The following is a 12,368-nucleotide window of genomic DNA, read 5'->3' on the forward strand; positions in this document are numbered from 1 at the left end:
GCCGCGTTGCCCCTCGTACGCCTGCAAAGATGCAGAGGTCGAAGCACGTTGCTGTGCGGTGCTTGAAAGGCTTCCAGAATCAGTCTTCAGCGCCCGGCCCCTAACCCCACCTGGGATCCTGGGATCGCCTTGGGGATCCCTATGGGTGCTCCCACCCCCATCCAAGGTTACCCCATCCGCAACTCAAGGCCAGCTTCCCTGACCCACGCCCGGCACTCGAGGGGCGTCCCAGGGTCGCCGGGGGGCCGAAGGCTGGAGGGGCGCCCGAGCTCGCGCGCCGCGACGCCGCGCGCTGGATTTGCCGCCTTCCGCTGCTGCAGCTGCATCGGCGGCGGCGGGAAGAGGGGCGGAGGGCGGTGAGGAGGGCTGGAGCCCCGGCCAGGAGGGAGGGAGGGAGGGGGGCCGGGAGGCTGTGCCAGGCGAGCCGGAGGGGTGCTCGGCGCTCCCCCGCCCTCCTTCCGGGAGCGAGGATGCAGACTCTGAAACTGGCGCTACTGGGCTGAGGAGGAGGCAGGGGAGTTGCAGCTCGCCCGGCTCGGTGAGTGTGTCTCCTGAGCGCGGAGAGGCGGGGTGGGGGGAGGCGGAGGACGAGGAGGAGGAGGAGGAGGAGGAGGGGGAGAATGCCCGGAGCCGCCGCCGCTGCCGCCGCCGCCGCGATGCTCCCGGCTCAGGAGGCTGCCAAGCTGTACCACACCAACTATGTACGGAACTCGCGGGCCATCGGCGTGCTGTGGGCCATCTTCACCATCTGCTTTGCCATCGTCAACGTGGTGTGCTTCATCCAGCCCTACTGGATCGGCGACGGCGTGGACACCCCGCAAGCTGGCTATTTCGGGCTCTTCCACTACTGCATCGGCAACGGCTTCTCCCGGGAGCTGACCTGCAGGGGCAGCTTCACGGACTTCTCCACGCTGCCCTCGGGCGCCTTCAAAGCCGCCTCCTTTTTCATCGGCCTCTCCATGATGCTTATCATTGCCTGCATCGTTTGCTTTACCCTCTTCTTCTTCTGCAACACGGCTACGGTGTACAAGATCTGTGCCTGGATGCAGCTCACCTCCGGTGAGTGCGCGCTCACCTCAGCGGAGGCTGGGGGACCCGGGGAGCCGGAGCCTGGGAGGGGCGGGAGTGGGAGGGACGCGGGCAGTGCGCGCCTCTGGGGGCCTGAGCAACTTAATCCGCTCTGGCGGGAGCCCTGGGAGGCCGGAACCCCCAGGGTTCCTTAGCCTTAGCCTCAGCGCCTAGACTGGGGCTTTCGAGAACCTCCCAAGTACGGGGGACGCCACCCAGAGGGACATGTCAGGGGCAGGGCGGTTGCTGGGCCGAGTCCGCTAAGAACTCGAGGTTGGGAGAGAAAGCGGCCGCTTAAGGCGCGAGCGGAGAAACTAAAGGAGGGGCTGACAGCGTGGCGAAAAGCGGATTTGGAGCGATTGTAGTGGAAGGAGGGTCAGCCTGCTCAGTCCCTCTCTGGGACTGTTTCAGTCATTGCTTTCTGAGCGTGATTGGGGTTGGGGGCTGGAGTGAACTTGTTTCTCTCTGTCCCAGGAAGTTATAAAATTTTTGTCATCAGTCTGGAGGTGAATAAACCTGAATTCTGTTTTGGGATTTACCCGTTTAAGAAAACTGTGCCGTAGGATGTTCCTTTGTAATTCCCCAGTGTCAGGACTTCTGTTTGCTTCCTTGTCAGAGCAAAGGTCCTTCCATTCCATCTTTAAACAGAAATCTTGAGGGAATCAAGATTTCTCAAGATCTCAGTTTTGGGGAAGTGGCTTTAGGAAGATGGACACAGAGGAAAGCTTGTTTCTTTGGTGTCTCTGATCACTCTTTGCCTATGGATGATAGATTGTTGCTAGCTGGAGAATGTGAAAGTACTTTTTCTGAGCGTCCGAGTTACTTTTAACCCAAAAAGGAGGGTGCATTTCCTGGTGGCTCTGGAGAGTCCTGAAACACTCCTTTCTCTGCCTCCAGCGGTGCTGATTCCCTTTCTGCCAGCCACCTTCGATGCCCTGCCTTCTAAAGGTAGACTCTATTCTCCAGCACTTGACACCTTCTTGTTGCAACATGGTGGGGGTCCTTTTGATGTTATGGATGATCTGGTTGGAAAAGTAGAGGATATCTCAGATAGCCACATTCTCGTTTGTGTTTTAGTTTATTGTTCTCCTTCTTTAAAGGTATTACCTTTAAGCTTTTGTAGTTTTTCCTATGCCTGGGAAGGTTTTCTAGGGAGTAGGGCTTTGATCCCTGTTTACCAGAATGTTACAGGCTGATTAAGTTCTGAAGGGTGCCAGACAAGAGCATTAAGTTTCATGATCTTATGCTGCTAGTGAACTATAGGAGAAGCTTGTGGGAGAATAAACTTGTTTGGCAGTTACTTGCTTTGTGTTAATTGTGCTGCAGCTGATTTCCATTTGCCATATACTGTGAACATATGCATGAGAAAGGGGATCTTGCTAGTAGGGACCCGTCCCCTGCATATACGTGTATACCATTATTCTTCTTAAATACAGTTTTCCGCTTTTCCTTCTGTACTTCCACTCTCAACTTCTTCAAGCATCCCTCCTCATGATTTTTCTATATAATGTTGTCTTTTATGGCCATCTCAAGAGCAGACTAACTTTGAGATTTGGAATAAATTAATATATTGTTGTTGTTCTTGACACTTAGCTCTGGTTTGACTTTGAAGACAGCAGGACATTGAGGATGCAGATGCTTTAGCTATACAGGGTCAATTCTTTTTCTAATTTTAATTTTTCTGAGTTAAATGACCTATTTAGACTGGTGATTCAAATTAAATTGTTTTTTCAAAGGTCTGAAAGTGATTGTGGGTGATTGCTCAACATATTACAAGGTGTTTTACTTTTATGAGATTTTGTGTCTAAACTGACATTGTTGTTTTAAAAAGGAGAGAAAGTAAACTATCTTTGGGAAAGAATTCCCAGCTTTGAAGTTAATACAAATTGGAACTATTACGATTTTTTTTCTTTTCTCTTCCTGGAAGACAGTACCAAAAAAATCATTTATTCTTCAGTAGTGAAATATGATGTCATGTTTTCAGAAATTTGACATTAGTATGCTATCCTGTTTCGCATACATCAGTGTAAAATGTGATGATAACTTGTACTGATGAAGCTACAAGGATGTTTACTTCATTTTCATATAAGTTCAGATCCTTAAATTCTTGGCACTTATTTGCCATTTATATGGTATTTTATTTCTAGGTAAACCACCAAAGGACATAATTTTATTTATTAATGAAGTATGTTAATTAAAGAATTGATTATGACTCAATTATATTAAGAGTTAAAGTTAGTTGTATTCACAGATTTTTTAAAAGATGGGATAAAGAAGGTATTTCTGAAGAAAGTCACATTTAATGTGCTTTTCAGATTTTTTTACAAAAGTCTCAATACTAACAATATATTTGACATAACTGTAAATTACTGTCAAAGTTTCGTTTCTAACCTTTAGACTATTTCTTTTTAATATTAAGAATAAATTCTTATAATTTACCTAGGTCTCTCAAGTGTAATTTGTTAACTATTAAAGATGAGACTTAATGTGCCATTTGCTTATCAGAGACTGTTTAACCTTCATTGGAAGTCAAATTAGTAAGTTGTGTATTTAGTTATCTAAGCATTTTAATATAATAACCTCATAAATCAGAGCCTGGTAGACTATAAAATCCCATATTAAATAGTACACTAAGATGAAAGCAGAAGACTTTCTTGTGGCAATATAGCATCAAGAATTATTCTTTTATGATTCTGAACAATGAACTAGAAAACGAACTTAATTTATTGGGCCTGAAAATGATGTTGCTTTCTACCTAGATGTGCAAAATGACCATAATTAACGGTGCTATTATGAACACCTGCCCTCTCCCTCTTCCTCTCCCCTCTGAATCATCATTAACCTCAGTGGAATGAAACTACAGACTTAGGAGCTAATATGTCACACTTCTTCAAGATGTAATCCTATATGTAGGGACCATGCCTAACATAAAGAGTGAAGACATAAAAATAGTGTGTAAAATAAATAATAACAATTAGAGATGTAAAATTTCCCAAATCCACAAGGAAATAATTTCTTGAGGAGAGAGATGTTTCTTTTTTGTTTGATTTCTCTACTAATAAAAAGAGGTAGATCTGTAATTGGCAAGTAGGGCAATAAAGTCCAGATCTTTTAAAAAAAAAATCTGAATGGAAAGGGGATTTTGTCTTCCTGGGAGCGTGATTCTCTGATTTCATGTTTTTGTTTTCAAATCAGTATTTCAGTCTCTGTTTCCAAGTCTGTTAATAGCCAAGTCTCGTAAAGGTGGAGTTTTTTTTTTTTGTTTTGTTGACTATAAGCCATTATCTTATTTTCAGAAATGCAAGTTTTACCAATTACAAGCCAATGAGATCTTTCTTTTTCTTTTCCTTTTTAGTTCTTCCTCTGTTTATTGCTCCCAACCCATCTCCCTCCACCCCCTCTCCTGCATGTGTGACCCCATGGACTATAGCCTGCCCTCAGGCTCTTCTGTCCATGGAATTTTACAGGCAAGAATACTGGAGTAGGTTGCTATTTCCTTTCTTCTCCATCTTTTTTTTTTTTTTTAATAAGCTAAAGCATTGAAGCAAAAATTGAATTTTTTAGACATCTACCATAAACTTTGGTGGAATATAGCAGATGAGGAGGGTCTTGGTTTCACCTGGGAAGAAGGAGCACCTAATCCTGATTGGATTTCGGTATTTGGGAGGGGTAAGATGGGAAGGGGGGGGTTTGCATTCACTAGATCCCTGTCGCTAGTCATTCTGAGTTGTACCAAAAAGAAGGGCCTCTAATATAGTGAGCCTTGATTGTATGGCAAGTATGGTAAGAATTGAAGACTGAATTGCTTACTTACCTTCCCCAGCTTCCCAGCCTTAGTTTTCCCCAGCTCTTTTTAATCAGCTTGCGTTCTTCAGTTTTATACCTTTGCCATTTTGGTGAGTTGAGAATCACCATAGGTAATTATCATACTTCTTAGGCAGCAGGAAGAGCCTTGGCATTGTTATACCGTCCTATCTCAAGGCACTGTGCTCTTTTCTTATATATCTTATCAGCATTTGGGATTACAAATGTGTTCATTTGTTTAATGTCTGCAGTACATTGAAAGTTCTACAAACCCATGTCCTTTTCTCATATATCATAGTGGTCAAGATCATGGACACTGGAGTAAAAAAAGGTGGATGTGAACCCTTGCTCTGGTAAAGGTGGAGTTAATTAATCTTTCCGTACTTCAGTTGCTCATCTGCAACGTGAGCATATAATTGTACTTACCTCAGGAGATTGCTGCAAGGATTAAATAAGCCAAGGTGTATAGGAGAACAGTGTTTAGTATATAGTGAAAGTGAAAGTTGCTCAGCTGTGTCCAACTCCTTGCAACCCCATAGACTGTAGTCCATGGAATTCTCTAGGCCAGTATACTGGAGTGGGTAGCCTTTCCCTTCTCCAGGGGATCTTCCCAACCCAGGGATCAAACCCACATCTCCCTCATTGCAGGCGGTTTCTTTACCAGCTGAACCAATGGGTAAGGTTGCTGTTATTATTACTGCTGTATCTTGTCATACAGTAGTATGTATATGCATAGCACATAATAAGTATTCATTTTTGTTGAGTTAATGAATTAAAAAATGAATGATTAATGGCATGAAGAATGGAAAAAAAAGGAAGTTACTTAAAATATCCCACATGCCAAGTTGAGAAGTAAATAATACCATATACTTTGAAAGCCATGATACTCATTTTTCTCATGGATTTGAGACGCCAGCAGTAACTGCACTAAAGGAATTCTTCCAGAACTTTCTGATGGCCTAATTTATGATGAGCTTATTCCTAAATCAAGGGTTTTTCTGATGCATAGGTAATGATCTTTATTACAGTGCTGGGATATAATCAATTATGTATTAGGATCCAGCAAATTTCCCCTTACCTTTTAGTTTCTCATGAAAAAATATCATGTTATGAAAAATAGAGGTTTTATGTAAGAATCAAAAGGTTAGACTTTCCTTTTTTAAGACTGAGGACTCCTGTTCCACATTGGATTTCCTTACATGCCTGTAGGAGCAGTCGGCACAGAAGAGGGTATGTCTTCCAAACTTTCCTTTCATAATTTTGGGCATCATTGTAGATGTGCTCTTCTTGGATATGCAGGCCTGCTCAGCTGTGTGGCCCAGCATGTGCAGAGCTCTGATGGTGGAACTCTGAAGAGACAAGGTCAGGATTTACTCAAGTTCAGAACAGTCACCAGGTTTCACCATTTGGCTGGTGCTGAGCATATGACAGGACAAGGCAATGGCACCCCACTCCACTCTTGCCTGGAAAATCCCATGGATGGAGGAGCCTGGTGGGCTACAGTCCATGGGGTCGCAAAGAGTTGGGCATGATTGAGCGACTTCACTTTCACTTTTCACTTTCATGCATTGGAGAAGGAAATGGCAACCCACTCCAGTATTCTTGCCTGGAGAATCCCAGGGACAGAGGAGCCTGGTGGGCTACCGTCTATGGGGTCGCACAGAGTCGGACACGACTGATGTGACTTAGCAGCAGCAGTAGTAGCAGGGCATATGACAAAGTAAGGTCTTGCCTCTTAGAGATGCTAATCCATCCTAAGTTCAGAGTTATGGAATGGCCCTGAAGGGGGATTTTCCTCTGCTAGAGCATTTATTCCCCCAGATGCAGAGAAGAATGTGTACCCTCAGGAAAGGTGGTTTTCATTTTCAAACAACATATTTCACTTACAAGAATTTTCACTCTGCCAAGCCAAACTTACAAGAAAATGATTTTAAATGAGAATTTTGAAACTTTTTTCTTTGCTTTTATGTAGTGTGAGAATTGAAGAGATGTTGGGAAATAAGTAATGTGAATATCAAATGAATTTTTATAACTGTGAGATTTTAAGCAAATATTTGCAAAAAATAATGGGCCCTATATAACCCATATCATATCTTATTACATGTTTTCTTTGGTGCAAGGCTACATGTACATGTAAAAGCTTTTTTCCATCGTCAAATGTTAAAAAGGTGCTTATATATTTTTATAAATAATAAATATGTATACATACATAACTAGAACATTGTATCAGATGCCTAATATGAAAATGAATTTTTAGTGATTGGTGCTTATGTTTGGTGTGACTATATCATGCAGTAAAAAGAATTCAGATGTCCAGGCCAGTGTATTACATTTTATATCTTTACTTTAGAAACTTTTCAAAGTGAGCAAAATTTTCAATGAGAACAAAAAGACCCAAACGTAGCAGAGCATATAGCTGTAGTTGCAGCCTGTGGCTCAGTGCCCTTCTGTGTGTGGTATGAGGAGATAAACCATGGGGACAGGAGTAGAGAAAACTTCATCTCACACTGTATGAAGCAAAGAACTCTCCAGGAGAATTCTAATTTGAGGGCTTGAAGAAGGCTGAGTGCTGAAGAATTGATGCTTTTGAACTGTGGTGTTGGAGAAGACTCTTGAGAGCCCCTTGGACTGTAAGGAGATCCAACCAGTCCATTCTGAAGGAGATCAGCCCTGGGCTTTCTTTGGGAGGAATGATGCTAAAGCTGAAACTCCAGTACTTTGGCCACCTGATGTGAAGAGCTGACTCATTGGAAAAGACTTTGATGCTGGGAGGGATTGGGGGCAGGAGGAGAAGGGGACGACAGAGAATGAGATGGCGGGATGGCATCACTGACTCGATGGACATGAATCTGAGTGAACTCTGGGAGTTGGTGATGGACAGGGAGGCCTGGCGTGCTGCGATTCATGGGGTCACAAAGAGTCGGACATGACTGAGCGACTGAACTGAACTGAATAGGATGATAATTGGGAAAGTTTTAAAGTGTAATTTCCATAATATATATGAAATTTGAGGGTCAACACAAACTTTCATTAATGTGATTTTTTTCCTTATAATGCATCAACTGGAGTTTTTATTTAATATGAGGAAAGACTAAGAAACTGACCTTTATTCTTAATAGTAACAAGAAGATATTACCGATGACAGAAAGCTAAGAGGCTGGTTCACATGGCAAATAGTAGATAAGTTATTCAGTGATTTAAACATAAACCTGTTATGAAAAATCACCAGGGCATTTCCAGAAAGGAAATAAGCAAAACCATCCTCCCCCAGCATCCTATACATTTATGCAACTATTATCATACAGCTCTCAAATTATGATTACAATTCTATGACACATGTACTGCACAAGATCACAGCACTACCCTTGTTAAACTGTCCTAAGTGTAATCTTGAGCACATTTCTCATTACTTCTACTAAAATAAAACAGAAGAATGAGTAGCTTGCAAGAGGAAGATAAATACTTTTTTGATCAATATAGACATGAACCATATCTAATTACTATTGAGCACAATGAAAGAAGATAGCAAACCTTTTTGAAATAGAGTTGCTGACATAGAGTTACCAGAATGGGTCTCTTGTGCCTGGATTCTGCTATCTTTCCTAATGAAACTAGGTGTGCAGCAGTGTAGGGACTGTCTATGTGTTCTTAATAGGAGAAAAGACCCTAAATGATAGGCTGTGTGAAGTTAGTCTAATTGCATGAAATTTTGAGATTATGACTTATCAATGAAAGGGCTAGTGGAAGAGTAGTGAAAGGTAGTAAATAGTTGTAGATCAGAAAAAAGGCCTTAGCTCAAAGGCAGATATGAAGAACTTAACTAAGAAAAATTTCACATTAGAAAATCATGGCAGACAGTAGTTGGAAGGGAACTCAGCTTTGGATTTAGTATAGAATGCATCATAAACCCATTTACTTAAGTGTCTGGGAACCCCTAGGGTGTTCTGCATGGTCTTTTTGGTGTCATACGAGAAGTTGTAAAAATCAGAATGGGAAATATGTATCATCATTGACATAAGGCTCAGTATTTGAAACATAGGGAAATATATCCAGGTGTGCAGAATGACCGGGATGTAGAAGAGTGACAGCAAAAATAAATGAAATATGAACAGAGAAGACATAGAAATTCAAGGCTGAAAAGCCTGTGAAACCTGATAACATCAAAAGCCTGTTGAATTTGATACTATCAATAGCTTAAAAATATATTGACATGGGACAAACAGAGAGCTGAAATATGCATTACAGTCCAAAACTGTGAGCTAATCCCAATTATCAAGAAAGAAAAATTATAACTACACCCCCCTTTTTTCCCATAAGAAGTTGCCATAGATTCTGGGATAAAGGTATACAAAGAAAGATGATAGAACTTCTTGTATGATAGATGCAAACATGGAGGATTAAAATAATTCAACCTAAGAAAGAAAAAGTCATTGTAAAATTTGATAAAGAACATTTCTACAGTTTCTCTTTGAAATTCTAGTTACAGATTGTGAAGCTAAATTGATGTCTATAATGCCTTTAGAAGAAGAACTAAAGAGCCTCTTGATGAAAGTGAAAGAGGAGAGTGAAAAAAATTGGCTTAAAGCTCAACATTCAGAAAACTAAGATCATGGCATCCAGTCCCATCACTTCATGGCAAATAGATGGGGAAACAGTGGCTGATTTTATTTGGGGGGGTTCCAAAATCACTGCAGATGGTGACTGCAGCCATGAAATTAAAAGACACTTACTCCTTGGAAGGAAAGTAATGACCAACCTAGACAGCATATTAAAAAGCAGAGACATTACTTTGCCAACAAAGGTCCGTCTCATCAAGGCTATGGTTTTTCCAGTAGTTATGTATGGATGTGAGGATCGGACTATAAAGCAAGCTGAGTGCCAAAGAATTGATGCTTTTGAACTGTGGTGTTAGAGAAGACTCTTGAGAGTCCCTTGGACTGCAAGGAGATCCAACCAGTCCATCCTAAAGGAGATCAGTCCTGAGTGTTCATTGGAAGGACTGATGTTGGAGCTGAAACTCCAATACTTTGGCCACCTGATGTGAAGAAATGACTCATTTGAAAAACCCTGATACTGGGAAGGATTGAAGGCAGGAGAAGTAGGGGATGACAGAGGATGAGATGGTTGGATGACATCACTGATTCAAGGGAGATGAGTTTGAGTAGACTCTGGGAGTTGGTGATGGACAGGGAGGCCTGGCATGCTGCGATTCATGGGGTCGCAAAGAGTCAGACACGACTGAGTGACTGAACTGAACTGAACTGAATGCCTTTAGTGGGAAAGGGGAACTTATAGTGAGCATTTAGGGTAAATACATTTCTAGAGCATTTTAAGAACATAATATAGTTATAAGCTAGATTAATCGAAGTTGTCTAAATTCCAGTTGATTAATGACCAGGCAAATTGTGATCTATGTGCGACATATTATTTAACTGAATGTACATTTTTTTTTTTTTTTTTTTGCTTTTTGAATGTACATGTTTTAAGCAGCTGACTGGACAAGAAGTAGTACTGACTAGTTGACGTTTTTAAATAATCTTCAGAGAAAGAATTGCTGTACCGTAGTGTTTTACAGATAGTGGCTGGTGACCCTTCGATGGGTCATGATATCAGTTTAGTAGATAATAATCATCATTAAACCTTAAATTAAAAAAGAACAGAAAATATGAATGCAATGCAGATAGTTTGTGAAACCTTTATTTCTTATTTTTTTAAAATATTTGCGCATGTGTGTGTGGATTAGATTACAATGGGTTGTAACCAAAATATATGAAACATACTATTCCAGAGAAAAGATGATATAGTATGAATTTAGAAAAATAATTATTTCTTGTTTGGAAAATTGTGAAAGTTTTGCACCAATTCATAGGTGATTTTTCACTAGAGGATAGATTAGGTAAAATATACTTAATCTAAGCAATTTGAGACATTTTTCTTATCTCACTTCCACTAATGACTTAATGCTAATGTACCCCAATTGGATTGTGGGTTGATTGAAAATAAGAATTATTTTCTCTAGATGTGATTTGATAGGCCTTTCATGCTATAAAAATGACATGGTCATTAAGCAACAATCTGTTAAAGCAAACATCTAAACAAGTGTACTTAACCCAGTGCCAAGTAGATATAGACCCATGTGTATGTGCACGCTAAATTGCTTCAGTCATGTTTGACTCTTAGTGATCCTATGAAACGTAGCCTGCCTGGCTCCTCTGTCCCTGGGACTCTCCAGGTAAGAATATAGGCTTTTAAAAATTGGAAGGATATGAAAAATTATTTAGTAGTCTCCTCATTTTCTCAATAAAGAGATAATAAAGGTAAATACTATTAAGCAACTACTATTTGCAAAGACCTTAGTATATTTCAGTTCAGTTCAGTTTCGTTGCTCAGTCGTGTCTGACTCTTTGTGACCCCATGAACCGCAGCACACCAGGCCTCCCTGTCCATCATCAACTCCCGGAGTTTACCCAAACTCATCTCCATTGAATCAGTGATGTCATCCAACCATCTCATCCTCTGTCGTCCCCTTCTTCTCCTGCCCTCAATCTTTCCCAGAATCAGGGTTTTTCAAATGAGCCAGTTCTTCACATCAGGTGGCCAAAGTATTGGAGTTTCAGCTCCAACATCAGTCCTTCCAATGAACACTCAGGACTGATCTCCTTTAGGATGGACTGGTTGGATCTCCTTGCAGTCCAAGGGACTCTTAAGAGTCTTCTCCACACCACAGTTCAAAAGCATCAATTCTTTGGTGCTCAGCTTTGTTCGTAGTCCAACTCTCACATCCATATATGACTACTAGAAAAACCATAGCCTTGATGAGATGGACCTTTGTTGACAAAGTAATATCTCTGCTTTTTAATATGCTGTCTAGGTTGGTCATAACTTTCCTTCCAAGGAGCAAGTGTCTTTTAATTTAGTTAGTATATTTAACCTTTGCAGTAAACCTACAAGGTTAGAATTATTTTATCCATTTTATATATGAAAAAATTGAAGGTTAAAAATTGTTCAAGGTCACAAAGCCAGTAAATGGCTTGAGCCAAAATCAGATTCTCCCCCTATCCAACAGAATATTTTGCCTCTGAGGCTGAGATAAGTTGTCTTGGCAAAATTATACCTTGATAGAGTTGAAACTAACACATCTGATTTCCAGTGCAGTGCCTTTTCAATCACTTTCTTTGCCTCCTAACTTAAATGTTCATTTGCTTAGCTTAAATCTTCAGTATGTATTTGCAACATTTTGTATCAACATGAAGAAAACGAGCTGGTATTTACAGGGAAATATCTAGTACATGTTTATCAGGCTTCCCTCTTCAAGCATGCTTACGTGAGATGAGGTACTCCTCATCCTACTTGTTTTCATAACCTAGAGCCTGGGTGGTTCTTTACCCATTATATCCCCTTGGTTGTACCTCTGATCTCCTCGCTATTATTAGAGTGTGAATTCCTGTAGGAATGTTGGCATTGCTGGCTCTGTGACATCCATTTCTGCCCTGCAT

At 41.2% G+C, this 12,368-nt stretch overlaps 1 protein-coding gene across 2 annotated transcripts in view; it reads left to right on the top strand.

The window, feature by feature from the left end:
- The first annotated feature begins 481 nt into the window (after positions 1–481).
- The window catches only part of LHFPL3 (LHFPL tetraspan subfamily member 3), a 601,760-nt gene continuing 589,873 nt past the window's right edge, over positions 482–12,368 (top strand). For both annotated transcript variants that reach the window (XM_060414675.1, XM_042249191.2), the window contains exon 1: positions 482–1,059. In XM_060414675.1, the coding sequence (XP_060270658.1) occupies positions 621–1,059 (439 nt within the window). In that variant the 5' untranslated portion in view covers positions 482–620. The remainder of the gene's footprint in view (positions 1,060–12,368) is intronic.

This window comes from Ovis aries, chromosome 4, assembly GCF_016772045.2.
Source record: "Ovis aries strain OAR_USU_Benz2616 breed Rambouillet chromosome 4, ARS-UI_Ramb_v3.0, whole genome shotgun sequence".
Lineage (NCBI taxonomy): Eukaryota > Metazoa > Chordata > Mammalia > Artiodactyla > Bovidae > Ovis > Ovis aries.